This window comes from Daphnia pulex, chromosome 8 (genome assembly GCF_021134715.1).
Source record: "Daphnia pulex isolate KAP4 chromosome 8, ASM2113471v1".
Taxonomy (NCBI): Eukaryota; Metazoa; Arthropoda; class Branchiopoda; order Diplostraca; family Daphniidae; genus Daphnia; species Daphnia pulex.
Genome location: NC_060024.1, coordinates 779,317 through 795,709, shown reverse-complemented (window position 1 = coordinate 795,709; position 16,393 = coordinate 779,317). Strand labels below are relative to the sequence as shown.

Genomic DNA, 16,393 nt, shown 5'->3' with positions numbered 1-16,393 from the left:
ACTCTTGGATAAGTTAGAAGAGTTTAAATCCCACATCTGCAATGCAAAGAAATTTAGCTAGATCTGATGAGGTCAGGATGGCCGAGCGCTCTAAGGCACCAGACTCAAGAAAATACATATTCAAAAAAAATACATATTCAAACGCAATACAACGTAATACAATTGTTGACCTGGTATAAATCGCCTATGGCAAGGAACTCTTGAATGAGTTAGAAGAGTTTTAATGTCACATCTGTTGGGCAAAGAAATTTAGGTACACCTGATGTGGTCAGGATGGCCGAGCGGTCTAAGGCGCCAGACTCAAGGACATAAACCTTGCTTCAATAAAAGAAGTTGCAGTATTCTGGTCTTCAATGAAGGCGTGGGTTCAAACCCCACTCCTGACAAACATATAAATATCTGAATACACATGATCATCGCATTGCAACATAATTAGAGAGGTTGCTTTGATATAGTGATAGAGAATGCTTAATGTACCACGATACAAGGTCACCAAGTGGTAATACTGGTCGATGTTCTGTAATTTAAAAAGATGTGACAATACGGAAATCATGACGCTAACTCACGTCAAGCGATGGTGGTATAGTGGTTAGCATAGTTGCCTTCCAAGCAATTGACCCGAGTTCGAATCTCGGCCATCGCAGTTTAGCAATCTTGCTATTTCTTAGCAGACTAGTCAACCTACGGAATTGGAGTCAATTTACACAAATGTTACTCTTTAGGTAAAATATAGTTGTTCATTTCTTTTTCGTTCACACATGAATAATTGACATAGATGTAATTTCTTATTCCTTGGCGATATTTCTTGCAAAGAAACCATTTTATGATGGAGTCTCGATGGAAACATGCCGATGTACTTAGTATATCCAATGTACTAGAAAGATTTTGGCTCGTATGTATGTAAGTTAAGCCGATTGCAATAGTTCTGGAAACGCAGAAACTGTTTGCCAGATGTATTTGACAAAAATGGCCAAAACTTGCAAAATTTTCCAGTTCCTCTTTTCCCATACCGGGAATTTAACCCGGGCCTCCTGGGTGAGAGCCAGGTATCCTAACCACTAGACAATATGGGAGTAAATCGCTTGAAAAATACATATTCCAAATCAATACAACATAATACAATTGTTGTCCTGGTATAAACAGCCTAGGGCAAGGAACTCTTGGATAAGTCAGAAGAGTTTAAATCCCACATCTGTAATGCAAAGAAATTTAGCTAGATCTGATGAGGTCAGGATGGCCGAGCGCTCTAAGGCACCAGACTCAAGAAAATACATATTCAAAAAAAATACATATTCAAACGCAATACAACGTAATACAATTGTTGACCTGGTATAAATCGCCTATGGCAAGGAACTCTTGAATGAGTTAGAAGAGTTTTAATGTCACATCTGTTGGGCAAAGGAATTTAGGTACACCTGATGTGGTCAGGATGGCCGAGCGGTCTAAGGCGCCATACTCAAGGACATAAACCTTGCTTCAATAAAAGAAGTTGCAGTATTCTGGTCTTCAATGAAGGCGTGGGTTCAAATCCCACTCCTGACAAACATATAAATATCTGAATACACATGATCATCGCATTGCAACATAATTAGAGAGGTTGTTTTGATATAGTGATAGAGAATGCTTAATGTACCACGATACAAGGTCACCAAGTGGTAATACTGGTCGATGTTCTGTAATTTAAAAAGATGTGACAATACGGAAATCATGACGCTAACTTACGTCAAGCGATGGTGGTATAGTGGTTAGCATAGTTGCCTTCCAAGCAATTGACCCGAGTTCGATTCCCGGCCATCGTAGTTTAGCAATCCTGCTATTTCTTAGCAGACTAGTCAACCTACGGAATTGAAGTCAATATACACAAATGTTACTCTTTAGGTAAAATATAGTTGTTCATTTCTTTTTCGTTCACACATGAATAATTGACATAGATGTAATTTCTTATTCCTTGGCGATATTTCTTGCAAAGAAACCATTTTATGATGGAGTCTCGATGGAAACATGCCGATGTACTTAGTATATCCAATGTACTAGAAAGATTTTGGCTCGTATGTATGTAAGTTAAGCCGATTGCAATAGTTCTGGGAGCTGCGGTAAAACGTACTATATAGGATGCATTTAAGAAATAAACAACCTGAAGGAAAATAAGATAATCAAAGTAAAATTTGAATTTTCAAAAAAAATTACGATGAAAGCCATTCTTCTACTTGCTCAACTTCATACAAAGGTTCGCCATTATCAATCATTATTTGTGTCAAGTTGACAACGGCACGGAAAAAAGATGGATGCAAAGTTAACACATGACGAAATACATTTTTCATGGAGTAAAATTGTTTAACTCTTTTGTTTACTGTTTCATGTCTTGCTAGAATTTTTTTTTTCATCTGATTTCCATTGGGATTTACAAAATAATTATTGTCTCGATAGCCCTTGTCGGCCAAGGCCTTTTCTCCGATTTCAAGATGGTCGATGAAAGCATCACGAGCTAATCTCAAGTCGGGCCATTCGCCGCAAGGGTATCCACCGTGGGCCCAAACAATATTACCCGTCGTAATGCAAAGTCCAATTTCATAGCGAAGTCCAGGTCCTCTGAATTTATGCGAAAACCATTTTGGGTCAAATTCTGTGGGCTCCAATATTGGAAAGTCGGTGCCGTCAAGAGAAACGAACGTAGTGGTACCTTCAGGCGCGTTTTCAAGACGCCTTTCGAAATCAAGCTAATAAATTTAAGATCAAATATATGTTTGTCTCGCAATGTATAAAAAAATAATTTACCACCGGGAGTTTGGCAATAAGTTGAATATACATTAGCGACCAATTACGAAAAGTTTTTTCCGTCACTCCAACAAGCGCTGAATTTACACTCTCTATATTGTATTGCTTTAACAACAAAAGTCCCCATAAGAGATGATGGGGGGTCGATTGTGGTGGCCGTCTGGTTGACAACATATGCCAAACGATTTCACAAACTTGCGGGGTTGTCCCAAAAAAAGCTCTAAATAAACGATATCCCATACTACGGCTCCCAGTCAAATTATGGCCAGTAATATTATGGCCAAGATTCCAAAATATTTCACTCGATGCCATGACTGAAAGTTAACAGGAAACGAACTGATGATAGTACGTCGTCTGCTAAGTTGTTGCCAGATTTCATAAAAAAATTGAAATTTTTTTTTTATTCAACATCTCTGAAACTAAAGAAATGTAAGCGTAGGTATTTTTTAAAAAATTAACTTTAATGTTTATTAAAGTAATACCGAAAAAAAAGGTTTTTTTTTAATTAACTTGTGGTGGGTTTTGCACAACTTGCACAACTTGCACAACTTACAAACTTTTGCTCGAAACTGAAAACGCAACCCACGCAAACTCGATCACTAAGTGATAAATTGGCGCAAGTGTAGCAAAAGTTTGTTCTTCAGATTAAGTTACGCCTATAAACTTAATCTTGCGCCTGAAAACCAATCCAAACCATAATTTGTGCTATTGCAAGAACAGCAAAACCCTCTCGTTCTCTACTTTTGCTGTTCTTGCAATAGCACAAATTATGGTTTGGATTGGTTTTCAGGCGCAAGATTAAGTTTACAGGCGTAACTTAATCTGAAGAACAAACTTTTGCTACACTTGCGCCAATTTATCACTTACTGATCAAGTTTGCGTGGGTTGCGTTTTCAGTTTCGAGCAAAAGTTTGTAAGTTGTGCAAGTTGTGCAAAACCCAACACAAGTTAATTTGAGAAAACAACACAACTTTTTCTTTCTCGATATTATTTTGTTAAAGCTTATTTTTTTTAAATAATTACGCTTACATTTCGTCAAAATACGCTTTATTTCACAGATATTGAATTAAACATAAAATTTTCATTTATTTTATCAAATCTGGCAATAATAGAGCAGACGACATACAGTCTTACAGTTTTTTCTCACGTGTGCAGCAAATACTACTTCAATTCCTCTACTTTTTCATGGCTTTGATGCCTACGCGTTGGATTCGTGATTCTAGCAATCCGGCTCATGTTTTTCTCGAAAAATTGTTTGAGGACGGTGCCATTGAACCTACTACTCAACCTAAAACTATCTTCGAAGCACATGAAATCTTTAAAAGTTCTAAGTTCTCGCTGGCTGTATTTCGTAATGTGTTCAACGAATTGAAAAGCTCAACTGGTCTTTTATGTAAGCATTTGCCTTTTAATTTTTTTAGTATTTGAATTACATTTATATTAATTTATTTAGTACGGAAGCGACAAGCTGAAGTGACTGCCTCAAATGAGTCTAGCAGCAGCAGTGGAAGCGTAACAAAAGTTTCCAAATTAAATGAAGAAGGTGCTACTGCTTTTGAAAATCTAGACTCGAGGTTTAGTCATCATAACCAACCAATCCTCGTCTCTGTTTACAAAGACCACGAAACAGAGCAAGAAAAAGTCATCATGCTCTGCGTCCTCCCAAACGACGCCACCGAAATTCGTTTTCGTTTAGTTGGTTCTGGCTCAGGGTCAAGGTTGGCGGTTATAGAATATACTTGGCCCCCCATAGCCTATGAAATAGAGGCGTTATTCGGAGAAGAAATAAAAAAAGGAGAGATGTCAGCTTGTGATCCCAAAATTCTGGCTTTGAAAGAAGATCTGAGGTTCACCCGACAGCACAAGGCTCAAGCTCCCAAAGGCTCCATCGAGATCAACCTTCCAATCCCAGTCCAAACAGCTGTACACACCATTAAGCCTGAAGGAAAGACGAGGAAAGATGGCAGCCAAGCCATTCTCGTTGAATTAACTGCCTACCAATCCAGCTACACAGTAAGACCAGAAGACGAAAAAATTGTGTTCAAAACATTAGATGTTTGATTCCCTTCTCGAGTCTCATATTTTCAGTCTACATGTTCATTTGTACATAAACGACAATAAACAACATTGACAGGTATCTCTTGTGTTAGTAATAAGTTTTACCGCAGCTCCCTGGAAACGCAGAAACTGTTTGCCAGATGTATTTGACAAAAATGGCCAAAACTTGCAAAATATTCCAGTTCCTCTTTTCCCATACCGGGAATTGAACCCGGGCCTCCTGGGTGAGAGCCAGGTATCCTAACCACTAGACAATATGGGAGTAAATCGCATGAAAAATACATATTCCAAATCAATACAACATAATACAATTGTTGTCCTGGTATAAACAGCCTAGGGCAAGGAACTCTTGGATAAGTTAGAAGAGTTTAAATCCCACATCTGTAATGCAAAGAAATTTAGCTAGATCTGATGAGGTCAGGATGGCCGAGCGCTCTAAGGCACCAGACTCAAGAAAATACATATTCAAAAAAAATACATATTCAAACGCAATACAACGTAATACAATTGTTGACCTGGTATAAATCGCCTATGGCAAGGAACTCTTGAATGAGTTAGAAGAGTTTTAATGTCACATCTGTTGGGCAAAGGAATTTAGGTACACCTGATGTGGTCAGGATGGCCGAGCGGTCTAAGGCGCCAGACTCAAGGACATAAACCTTGCTTCAATAAAAGAAGTTGCAGTATTCTGGTCTTCAATGAAGGCGTGGGTTCAAATCCCACTCCTGACAAACATATAAATATCTGAATACACATGATCATCGCATTGCAACATAATTAGAGAGGTTGTTTTGATATAGTGATAGAGAATGCTTAATGTACCACGATACAAGGTCACCAAGTGGTAATACTGGTCGATGTTCTGTAATTTAAAAAGATGTGACAATACGGAAATCATGACGCTAACTTACGTCAAGCGATGATGGTATAGTGGTTAGCATAGTTGCCTTCCAAGCAATTGACCCGAGTTCGATTCTCGGCCATCGTAGTTTAGCAATCTTGCTATTTCTTAGCAGACTAGTCAACCTACGGAATTGAAGTCAATATACACAAATGTTACTCTTTAGGTAAAATATAGTTGTTCATTTCTTTTTCGTTCACACATGAATAATTGACATAGATGTAATTTCTTATTCCTTGGCGATATTTCTTGCAAAGAAACCATTTTATGATGGAGTCTCGATGGAAACATGCCGATGTACTTAGTATATCCAATGTACTAGAAAGATTTTGGCTCGTATGTATGTAAGTTAAGCCGATTGCAATAGTTCTGGAAACGCAGAAACTGTTTGCCAGATGTATTTGACAAAAATGGCCAAAACTTGCAAAATATTCCAGTTCCTCTTTTCCCATACCGGGAATTGAACCCGGGCCTCCTGGGTGAGAGCCAGGTATCCTAACCACTAGACAATATGGGAGTAAATCGCTTGAAAAATACATATTCCAAATCAATACAACATAATACAATTGTTGTCCTGGTATAAACAGCCTAGGGCAAGGAACTCTTGGATAAGTTAGAAGAGTTTAAATCCCACATCTGTAATGCAAAGAAATTTAGCTAGATCTGATGAGGTCAGGATGGCCGAGCGCTCTAAGGCACCAGACTCAAGAAAATACATATTCAAAAAAAATACATATTCAAACGCAATACAACGTAATACAATTGTTGACCTGGTATAAATCGCCTATGGCAAGGAACTCTTGAATGAGTTAGAAGAGTTTTAATGTCACATCTGTTGGGCAAAGGAATTTAGGTACACCTGATGTGGTCAGGATGGCCGAGCGGTCTAAGGCGCCAGACTCAAGGACATAAACCTTGCTTCAATAAAAGAAGTTGAAGTATTCTGGTCTTCAATGAAGGCGTGGGTTCAAATCCCACTCCTGACAAACATATAAATATCTGAATACACATGATCATCGCATTGCAACATAATTAGAGAGGTTGTTTTGATATAGTGATAGAGAATGCTTAATGTACCACGATACAAGGTCACCAAGTGGTAATACTGGTCGATGTTCTGTAATTTAAAAAGATGTGACAATACGGAAATCATGACGCTAACTTACGTCAAGCGATGGTGGTATAGTGGTTAGCATAGTTGCCTTCCAAGCAATTGACCCGAGTTCGATTCTCGGCCATCGTAGTTTAGCAATCTTGCTATTTCTTAGCAGACTAGTCAACCTACGGAATTGAAGTCAATATACACAAATGTTACTCTTTAGGTAAATTATAGTTGTTCATTTCTTTTTCGTTCACACATGAATAATTGACATAGATGTAATTTCTTATTCCTTGGCGATATTTCTTGCAAAGAAACCATTTTATGATGGAGTCTCGATGGAAACATGCCGATGTACTTAGTATATCCAATGTACTAGAAAGATTTTGGCTCGTATGTATGTAAGTTAAGCCGATTGCAATAGTTCTGGAAACGCAGAAACTGTTTGCCAGATGTATTTGACAAAAATGGCCAAAACTTGCAAAATATTCCAGTTCCTCTTTTCCCATACCGGGAATTGAACCCGGGCCTCCTGGGTGAGAGCCAGGTATCCTAACCACTAGACAATATGGGAGTAAATCGCTTGAAAAATACATATTCCAAATCAATACAACATAATACAATTGTTGTCCTGGTATAAACAGCCTAGGGCAAGGAACTCTTGGATAAGTTAGAAAAGTTTAAATCCCACATCTGTAATGCAAAGAAATTTAGCTAGATCTGATGAGGTCAGGATGGCCGAGCGCTCTAAGGCACCAGACTCAAGAAAATACATATTCAAAAAAAATACATATTCAAACGCAATACAACGTAATACAATTGTTGACCTGGTATAAATCGCCTATGGCAAGGAACTCTTGAATGAGTTAGAAGAGTTTTAATGTCACATCTGTTGGGCAAAGGAATTTAGTTACACCTGATGTGGTCAGGATGGCCGAGCGGTCTAAGGCGCCAGACTCAAGGACATAAACCTTGCTTCAATAAAAGAAGTTGCAGTATTCTGGTCTTCAATGAAGGCGTGGGTTCAAATCCCACTCCTGACAAACATATAAATATCTGAATACACATGATCATCGCATTGCAACATAATTAGAGAGGTTGTTTTGATATAGTGATAGAGAATGCTTAATGTACCACGATACAAGGTCACCAAGTGGTAACACTGGTCGATGTTCTGTAATTTAAAAAGATGTGACAATACAGAAATCATGACGCTAACTTACGTCAAGCTATGGTGGTATAGTGGTTAGCATAGTTGCCTTCCAAGCAACTATGCTAACCACTATACCACTAACTGACCCGAGTTCGATTCTCGGCCATCGCAGTTTAGCAATCTTGCTATTTCTTAGCAGACTAGTCAACCTACGGAATTGAAGTCAATTTACACAAATGTTACTCTTTAGGTAAAATATAGTTGTTCATTTCTTTTTCGTTCACACATGAATAATTGACATAGATGTAATTTCTTATTCCTTGGCGATATTTCTTGCAAAGAAACCATTTTATGATGGAGTCTCGATGGAAACATGCCGATGTACTTAGTATATCCAATGTACTAGAAAGATTTTGGCTCGTATGTATGTAAGTTAAGCCGATTGCAATAGTTCTGGAAACGCAGAAACTGTTTGCAAGATGTATTTGACAAAAATGGCCAAAACTTGCAAAATTTTCCAGTTCCTCTTTTCCCATACCGGGAATTGAACCCGGGCCTCCTGGGTGAGAGCCAGGTATCCTAACCAGTAGACAATATGTGAATAATTCACTTGAAAAATACATATTCCAAATCAATACAACATAATACAATTGTTGTCCTGGTATAAACAGCCTAGGGCAAGGAACTCTTGGATAAGTTAGAAGAGTTTAAATCCCACATCTGTAATGCAAAGGAATTTAGCTAGATCTGATGAGGTCAGGATGGCCGAGCGCTCTAAGGCACCAGACTCAAGAAAATACATATTCAAAAAAATTACATATTCAAACGCAATACAACGTAATACAATTGTTGACCTGGTATAAATAGCCTATGGCAAGGAAGTCTTGAATGAGTTAGAAGAGTTTTAATGTCACATCTGTTGGGCAAAGGAATTTAGGTACACCTGATGTGGTCAGGATGGCCGAGCGGTCTAAGGCGCCAGACTCAAGGACATAAACCTTGCTTCAATAAAAGAAGTTGCAGTATTCTGGTCTTCAATGAAGGCGTGGGTTCAAATCCCACTCCTGACAAACATATAAATTTCTGAATACACATGATCATCGCATTGCAACATAATTAGAGAGGTTGTTTTGATATAGTGATAGAGAATGCTTAATGTACCACGATACAAGGTCACCAAGTGGTAATACTGGTCGATGTTCTGTAATTTAAAAAGATGTGACAATACGGAAATCATGACGCTAACTCCCGTCAAGCGATGGTGGTATAGTGGTTAGCATAGTTGCCTCCCAAGCAATTGACCCGAGTTTGATTCTCGGCCATCGCAGTTTAGCAATCTTGCTATTTCTTAGCAGACTAGTCAACCTACGGAATTGAAGTCAATTTACACAAATGTTACTCTTTAGGTAAAATATAGTTGTTCATTTCTTTTTCGTTCACACATGAATAATTGACATAGATGTAATTTCTTATTCCTTGGCGATATTTCTTGCAAAGAAACCATTTTATGATGGAGTCTCGATGGAAACATGCCGATGTACTTAGTATATCCAATGTACTAGAAAGATTTTGGCTCGTATGTATGTAAGTTAAGCCGATTGCAATAGTTCTGGAAACGCAGAAACTGTTTGCCAGATGTATTTGACAAAAATGGCCAAAACTTGCAAAATTTTCCAGTTCCTCTTTTCCCATACCGGGAATTGAACCCGGGCCTCCTGGGTGAGAGCCAGGTATCCTAACCACTAGACAATATGGGATTAAATCGCTTGAAAAATACATATTCCAAATCAATACAACATAATACAATTGTTGTCCTGGTATAAACAGCCTAGGGCAAGGAACTCTTGGATAAGTTAGAAGAGTTTAAATCCCACATCTGTAATGCAAAGGAATTTAGCTAGATCTGATGAGGTCAGGATGGCCGAGCGCTCTAAGGCACCAGACTCAAGAAAATACATATTCAAAAAAAATACATATTCAAACGCAATACAACGTAATACAATTGTTGACCTGGTAAAAATCGCCTAAGGCAAGGAACTCTTGAATGAGTTAGAAGAGTTTTAATGTCACATCTGTTGGGCAAAGGAATTTAGGTACACCTGATGTGGTCAGGATGGCCGAGCGGTCTAAGGCGCCAGACTCAAGGGCGTAAACCTTGCTTCAATAAAAGAAGTTGCAGTATTCTGGTTTTCAATGAAGGCGTGGTTTCAAATCCCACTCCTGACAAACATATAAATATCTGAATACACATGATCATCGCATTGCAACATAATTAGAGAGGTTGTTTTGATATAGTGATAGTGAATGCTTAATGTACCACGATACAAGGTCACCAAGTGGTAATACTGGTCAATGTTCTGTAATTTAAAAAGATGTGACAATACGGAAATCATGACGCTAACTTACGTCAAGCGATGGTGGTATAGTGGTTAGCATAGTTGCCTTCCAAGCAATTGACCCGAGTTCGATTCTCGGTCATCGCAGTTTAGCAATCTTGCTATTTCTTAGCAGACTAGTCAACCTACGGAATTGAAGTCAATTTACACAAATGTTACTCTTTAGGTAAAATATAGTTGTTCATTTCTTTTTCGTCCACACATGAATAATTGACATAGATGTAATTTCTTATTCTTTGGCGATATTTCTTGCAAAGAAACCATTTTATGATGGAGTCTCGATGGAAACATGCCGATGTACTTAGTATATCCAATGTACTAGAAAGATTTTGGCTCGTATGTATGTAAGTTAAGCCGATTGCAATAGCTCTGGAAACGCAGAAACTGTTTGCCAGATGTATTTGACAAAAATGGCCAAAACTTGCAAAATTTTCCAGTTCCTCTTTTCCCATACCGGGAATTGAACCCGGGCCTCCTGGGTGAGTGCCAGGTATCCTAACCACTGGACAATATGGGATTAAATCGCTTGAAAAATACATATTCCAAATCAATACAACATAATACAATTGTTGTCCTGGTATAAACAGCCTAGGGCAAGGAACTCTTGGATAAGTTAGAAGAGTTTAAATTCCACATCTGTAATGCAAAGAAATTTAGCTAGATCTGATGAGGTCAGGATGGCCGAGCGCTCTAAGGCACCAGACTCAAGAAAATACATATTCAAAAAAAATACATATTCAAACGCAATACAACGTTATACAATTGTTGACCTGGTATAAATCGCCTATGGCAAGGAACTCTTGAATGAGTTAGAAGAGTTTTAATGTCACATCTGTTGGGCAAAGGAATTTAGGTACACCTGATGTGGTCAGGATGGCCGAGCGGTCTAAGGCGCCAGACTCAAGGACATATACCTTGCTTCAATAAAAGAAGTTGCAGTATTCTGGTCTTCAATGAAGGCGTGGGTTCAAATCCCACTCCTGACAAACATATAAATTTTTGAATACACATGATCATCGCATTGCAACATAATTAGAGAGGTTGTTTTGATATAGTGATAGAGAATGCTTAATGTACCACGATACAAGGTCACCGAGTGGTAATACTGGTCGATGTTCTGTAATTTAAAAAGATGTGACAATACGGAAATCATGACGCTAACTCATGTCAAGCGATGGTGGTATAGTGGTTAGCATAGTTGCCTTCCAAGCAATTGACCCGAGTTCGATTCTCGGCCATCGCAGTTTAGCAATCTTGCTATTTCTTAGCAGACTAGTCAACCTACGGAATTGAAGTCAATATACACAAATGTTACTCTTTAGGTAAAATATAGTTGTTCATTTCTTTTTCGTTCACACATGAATAATTGACATAGATGTAATTTCTTATTCCTTGGCGATATTTCTTGCAAAGAAACCATTTTATGATGGAGTCTCGATGGAAACATGCCGATGTACTTAGTATATCCAATGTACTAGAAAGATTTTGGCTCGTATGTATGTAAGTTAAGCCGATTGCAATAGTTCTGGAAACGCAGAAACTGTTTGCCAGATGTATTTGACAAAAATGGCCAAAACTTGCAAAATTTTCCAGTTCCTCTTTTCCCATACCGGGAATTGAACCCGGGCCTCCTGGGTGAGAGCCAGGTATCCTAACCACTAGACAATATGGGATTAAATCGCTTGAAAAATACATATTCCAAATCAATACAACATAATACAATTGTTGTCCTGGTATAAACAGCCTAGGGCAAGGAACTCTTGGATAAGTTAGAAGAGTTTAAATCCCACATCTGTAATGCAAAGGAATTTAGCTAGATCTGATAAGGTCAGGATGGCCGAGCGCTCTAAGGCACCAGACTCAAGAAAATACATATTAAAAAAAAATACATATTCAAACGCAATACAACGTAATACAATTGTTGACCTGGTAAAAATCGCCTAAGGCAAGGAACTCTTGAATGAGTTAGAAGAGTTTTAATGTCACATCTGTTGGGCAAAGGAATTTAGGTACACCTGATGTGGTCAGGATGGCCGAGCGGTCTAAGGCGCCAGACTCAAGGACATAATCCTTGCTTCAATAAAAGAAGTTGCAGTATTCTGGTCTTCAATGAAGGCGTGGGTTCAAATCCCACTCCTGACAAACATATAAATATCTGAATACACATGATCATCGCATTGCAACATAATTAGAGAGGTTGTTTTGATATAGTGATAGAGAATGCTTAATGTACCACGATACAAGGTCACCAAGTGGTAATACTGGTCGATGTTCTGTAATTTAAAAAGATGTGACAATACGGAAATCATGACGCTAACTCACGTCAAGCGATGGTGGTATAGTGGTTAGCATAGTTGCCTTCCAAGCAATTGACCCGAGTTCGATTCTCGCCCATCGCAGTTTAGCAATCTTGCTATTTCTTAGCAGACTAGTCAACCTACGGAATTGAAGTCAATTTACACAAATGTTACTCTTTAGGTAAAATATAGTTGTTCATTTCTTTTTCGTTCACACATGAATAATTGACATAGATGTAATTTCTTATTCTTTGGCGATATTTCTTGCAAAGAAACCATTTTATGATGGAGTCTCGATGGAAACATGCCGATGTACTTAGTATATCCAATGTACTAGAAAGATTTTGGCTCGTATGTATGTAAGTTAAGCCGATTGCAATAGTTCTGGAAACGCAGAAACTGTTTGCCAGATGTATTTGACAAAAATGGCCAAAACTTGCAAAATTTTCCAGTTCCTCTTTTCCCATACCGGGAATTGAACCCGGGCCTCCTGGGTGAGAGCCAGGTATCCTAACCACTAGACAATATGGGATTAAATCGCTTGAAAAATACATATTCCAAATCAATACAACATAATACAATTGTTGTCCTGGTATAAACAGCCTAGGGCAAGGAACTCTTGGATAAGTTAGAAGAGTTTAAATCCCACATCTGTAATGCAAAGGAATTTAGCTAGATCTGATGTGGTCAGGATGGCCGAGCGCTCTAAGGCACCAGACTCAAGAAAATACATATTCAAAAAAAATACATATTCAAACGCAATACAACGTAATACAATTGTTGACCTGGTAAAAATCGCCTAAGGCAAGGAACTCTTGAATAAGTTAGAAGAGTTTTAATGTCACATCTGTTGGGCAAAGGAATTTAGGTACACCTGATGTGGTCAGGATGGCCGAGCGGTCTAAGGCGCCAGACTCAAGGACATAATCCTTGCTTCAATAAAAGAAGTTGCAGTATTCTGGTCTTCAATGAAGGCGTGGGTTCAAATCCCACTCCTGACAAACATATAAATATCTGAAAACACATGATCATCGCATTGCAACATAATTAGAGAGGTTGCTTTGATGCTTTGATATAGTGATAGAGAATGCTTAATGTACCACGATACAAGGTCACCAAGTGGTAATACTGGTCGATGTTCTGTAATTTAAAAAGATGTGACAATACGGAAATCATGACGCTAACTTACGTCAAGCGATGGTGGTATAGTGGTTAGCATAGTTGCCTTCCAAGCAATTGACCCGAGTTCGATTCTCGGTCATCGCAGTTTAGCAATCTTGCTATTTCTTAGCAGACTAGTCAACCTACGGAATTGAAGTCAATTTACACAAATGTTACTCTTTAGGTAAAATATAGTTGTTCATTTCTTTTTCGTCCACACATGAATAATTGACATAGATGTAATTTCTTATTCTTTGGCGATATTTCTTGCAAAGAAACCATTTTATGATGGAGTCTCGATGGAAACATGCCGATGTACTTAGTATATCCAATGTACTAGAAAGATTTTGGCTCGTATGTATGTAAGTTAAGCCGATTGCAATAGCTCTGGAAACGCAGAAACTGTTTGCCAGATGTATTTGACAAAAATGGCCAAAACTTGCAAAATTTTCCAGTTCCTCTTTTCCCATACCGGGAATTGAAGCCGGGCCTCCTGGGTGAGAGCCAGGTATCCTAACCACTAGACAATATGGGATTAAATCGCTTGAAAAATACATATTCCAAATCAATACAACATAATACAATTGTTGTCCTGGTATAAACAGCCTAGGGCAAGGAACTCTTGGATAAGTTAGAAGAGTTTAAATTCCACATCTGTAATGCAAAGAAATTTAGCTAGATCTGATGAGGTCAGGATGGCCGAGCGCTCTAAGGCACCAGACTCAAGAAAATACATATTCAAAAAAAATACATATTCAAACGCAATACAACGTAATACAATTGTTGACCTGGTATAAATCGCCTATGGCAAGGAACTCTTGAATGAGTTAGAAGAGTTTTAATGTCACATCTGTTGGGCAAAGGAATTTAGGTACACCTGATGTGGTCAGGATGGCCGAGCGGTCTAAGGCGCCAGACTCAAGGACATAATCCTTGCTTCAATAAAAGAAGTTGCAGTATTCTGGTCTTCAATGAAGGCGTGGGTTCAAATCCCACTCCTGACAAACATATAAATATCTGAATACACATGATCATCGCATTGCAACATAATTAGAGAGGTTAAATTCCACATCTGTAATGCAAAGAAATTTAGCTAGATCTGATGAGGTCAGGATGGCCGAGCGCTCTAAGGCACCAGACTCAAGAAAATACATATTCAAAAAAAATACATATTCAAACGCAATACAACTGTAATGTTAATTCACAGCATATGGCAAAGCCATTGACAAGTTCTCACACTTGTTGATGCGTTTACCATACGCACCTTCTTAATTACTTTAACAGGCATGGCTACCATCAGACAAGCCATCGCTCATCATCCCGTATATAAATCGGACATTCGATCTATTTGAGGTCTCGTTGTATACGGTCACTCGCTTATGCTTGTAATCGTGTTACAGTTGTCTTGGTTGTTTCTCAATACACCTTTAACCGCACCTCTCGTGTTTTGACTCTTGTGACTCATCATCACAAATTGGTGAACGTGCCAGTTTGGACTTCAAGACCTGCCGTGAGTCAACGAGAAGGAACATCGCCCCCAGCTGCCACACCACCTAGGACCAGACGACAGGACGACCAGACGACCAGACAACCCACAACGAGATCATCTACATCGAGGAAGGAAACATCAATTTTCTCAAAACTGTAAGTGAATGACGAATCCTCAAACAACAATTAGCGACACTTCGTTTACAGCTATTAATGAGTCTTTAATTGATGAGATAGACCTAGAAGAAGACGCGTACGTAAATTCCTTAGCTGATAGTGTACTAAAAGTTAGAAACAATTTTGTTACCCATTGGTCAAATTTAATAAGTCTTTGTAAAAGTAATATAGATGAAACCTCAGATAAACGCTTAACACGAAGTAGTTATATTGCAAAAAGAAAGGAAGTCACAGGTCAAGTTTATCATTTTTTGAAACAGTATACATTTGAATTGCATAAAAAGGAGTTTGGAAGTTCAGTTTATCTTACCGGTGAGGCTAAAGAAAAAGTTTTAGAAAAATTAGGGACATATTTCGTAGAATTAAAAGCAGACCCCAATAAATTTAACCCTTTGTTACAAAATGTTAGAGAAGCTCATAGTCGAGAAGTAGATTTTCGGAATAAAGCATTTAAAATATTTAAGAGGGAACTTCTTTTCAAACAATTAGCATTAGATGAGTATGCAAAGAATCTTGAACAAGACGTAGCGAACGAAACGAAAAAGACTGAAAAAGAGGTAGATAAAGTAAGGAGAGAATTTTCAAAGAAAGTAGCCGATTCTTATCTAGAAAACACCCGTTTAACAGCAGAAGTAGAAACATTAACCCGAACAAATTTTAAACAAGCAACTTTAATAGCAGATTTTAATAATAGACCCAAAGAAAGTCAGGCAAGCGATGAGAGTAAAACATTTTTGACAGAATACGAGACAGCTAAAACCGATCTAGAAAAAGCTAAGAGCGAAATCATAGGACAGAACGACTGCATAAATGATTTAAGGGATTCTCTATCACAACTTAAGGAAGATACTGAAGATAAAATAAAACAACTAAACCATAGCTACAATC

At 38.2% G+C, this 16,393-nt stretch overlaps 2 protein-coding genes and 21 non-coding genes across 23 annotated transcripts; 16 read left to right on the top strand and 7 right to left on the bottom strand.

Moving 5' to 3' along the window:
* Positions 1-267: 267 nt before the first annotated feature.
* On the top strand, positions 268-386 carry Trnal-caa. The gene is made up of 2 exons: positions 268-305; positions 342-386. It is a non-coding gene; the product is annotated as a tRNA-Leu (tRNA).
* A 185-nt stretch (positions 387-571) lies between these two features.
* Trnag-ucc lies at positions 572-643 on the top strand. The gene has a single exon. It is a non-coding gene; the product is annotated as a tRNA-Gly (tRNA).
* A 1,540-nt stretch (positions 644-2,183) lies between these two features.
* Positions 2,184-3,113, bottom strand: LOC124199641. Its single transcript, XM_046595549.1, has 2 exons — positions 2,776-3,113; positions 2,184-2,717 (listed from the first exon to the last, which is right to left on the bottom strand). Exons 1-2 carry the CDS (start codon positions 3,085-3,087, stop codon positions 2,184-2,186), a joined length of 846 nt encoding a protein of 281 aa, XP_046451505.1. The 5' UTR covers positions 3,088-3,113.
* Positions 3,114-3,916: 803 nt separating this feature from the next.
* On the top strand, positions 3,917-4,912 carry LOC124199692. Its single transcript, XM_046595610.1, has 2 exons — positions 3,917-4,168; positions 4,229-4,912. Exons 1-2 carry the CDS (start codon positions 3,961-3,963, stop codon positions 4,834-4,836), a joined length of 816 nt encoding a protein of 271 aa, XP_046451566.1. The 5' UTR covers positions 3,917-3,960; the 3' UTR covers positions 4,837-4,912.
* A 111-nt stretch (positions 4,913-5,023) lies between these two features.
* Trnae-cuc lies at positions 5,024-5,095 on the bottom strand. Its single transcript has one exon. It is a non-coding gene; the product is annotated as a tRNA-Glu (tRNA).
* A 350-nt stretch (positions 5,096-5,445) lies between these two features.
* Positions 5,446-5,564, top strand: Trnal-caa. Its single transcript has 2 exons — positions 5,446-5,483; positions 5,520-5,564. It is a non-coding gene; the product is annotated as a tRNA-Leu (tRNA).
* Positions 5,565-6,179: 615 nt separating this feature from the next.
* On the bottom strand, positions 6,180-6,251 carry Trnae-cuc. Its single transcript has one exon. It is a non-coding gene; the product is annotated as a tRNA-Glu (tRNA).
* A 350-nt stretch (positions 6,252-6,601) lies between these two features.
* Positions 6,602-6,720, top strand: Trnal-caa. Its single transcript has 2 exons — positions 6,602-6,639; positions 6,676-6,720. It is a non-coding gene; the product is annotated as a tRNA-Leu (tRNA).
* A 185-nt stretch (positions 6,721-6,905) lies between these two features.
* Trnag-ucc lies at positions 6,906-6,977 on the top strand. The gene has a single exon. It is a non-coding gene; the product is annotated as a tRNA-Gly (tRNA).
* A 358-nt stretch (positions 6,978-7,335) lies between these two features.
* Trnae-cuc lies at positions 7,336-7,407 on the bottom strand. Its single transcript has one exon. It is a non-coding gene; the product is annotated as a tRNA-Glu (tRNA).
* A 350-nt stretch (positions 7,408-7,757) lies between these two features.
* On the top strand, positions 7,758-7,876 carry Trnal-caa. The gene is made up of 2 exons: positions 7,758-7,795; positions 7,832-7,876. It is a non-coding gene; the product is annotated as a tRNA-Leu (tRNA).
* Positions 7,877-8,937: 1,061 nt separating this feature from the next.
* Positions 8,938-9,056, top strand: Trnal-caa. Its single transcript has 2 exons — positions 8,938-8,975; positions 9,012-9,056. It is a non-coding gene; the product is annotated as a tRNA-Leu (tRNA).
* A 185-nt stretch (positions 9,057-9,241) lies between these two features.
* Positions 9,242-9,313, top strand: Trnag-ccc. The gene has a single exon. It is a non-coding gene; the product is annotated as a tRNA-Gly (tRNA).
* Positions 9,314-9,671: 358 nt separating this feature from the next.
* Positions 9,672-9,743, bottom strand: Trnae-cuc. Its single transcript has one exon. It is a non-coding gene; the product is annotated as a tRNA-Glu (tRNA).
* Positions 9,744-10,397: 654 nt separating this feature from the next.
* On the top strand, positions 10,398-10,469 carry Trnag-ucc. Its single transcript has one exon. It is a non-coding gene; the product is annotated as a tRNA-Gly (tRNA).
* Positions 10,470-11,249: 780 nt separating this feature from the next.
* Trnal-caa lies at positions 11,250-11,368 on the top strand. Its single transcript has 2 exons — positions 11,250-11,287; positions 11,324-11,368. It is a non-coding gene; the product is annotated as a tRNA-Leu (tRNA).
* A 185-nt stretch (positions 11,369-11,553) lies between these two features.
* On the top strand, positions 11,554-11,625 carry Trnag-ucc. Its single transcript has one exon. It is a non-coding gene; the product is annotated as a tRNA-Gly (tRNA).
* A 358-nt stretch (positions 11,626-11,983) lies between these two features.
* Trnae-cuc lies at positions 11,984-12,055 on the bottom strand. The gene has a single exon. It is a non-coding gene; the product is annotated as a tRNA-Glu (tRNA).
* Positions 12,056-12,405: 350 nt separating this feature from the next.
* Positions 12,406-12,524, top strand: Trnal-caa. Its single transcript has 2 exons — positions 12,406-12,443; positions 12,480-12,524. It is a non-coding gene; the product is annotated as a tRNA-Leu (tRNA).
* A 615-nt stretch (positions 12,525-13,139) lies between these two features.
* On the bottom strand, positions 13,140-13,211 carry Trnae-cuc. Its single transcript has one exon. It is a non-coding gene; the product is annotated as a tRNA-Glu (tRNA).
* A 350-nt stretch (positions 13,212-13,561) lies between these two features.
* Trnal-caa lies at positions 13,562-13,680 on the top strand. The gene is made up of 2 exons: positions 13,562-13,599; positions 13,636-13,680. It is a non-coding gene; the product is annotated as a tRNA-Leu (tRNA).
* Positions 13,681-13,873: 193 nt separating this feature from the next.
* On the top strand, positions 13,874-13,945 carry Trnag-ucc. Its single transcript has one exon. It is a non-coding gene; the product is annotated as a tRNA-Gly (tRNA).
* Positions 13,946-14,725: 780 nt separating this feature from the next.
* Positions 14,726-14,844, top strand: Trnal-caa. The gene is made up of 2 exons: positions 14,726-14,763; positions 14,800-14,844. It is a non-coding gene; the product is annotated as a tRNA-Leu (tRNA).
* Positions 14,845-16,393: the final 1,549 nt, after the last annotated feature.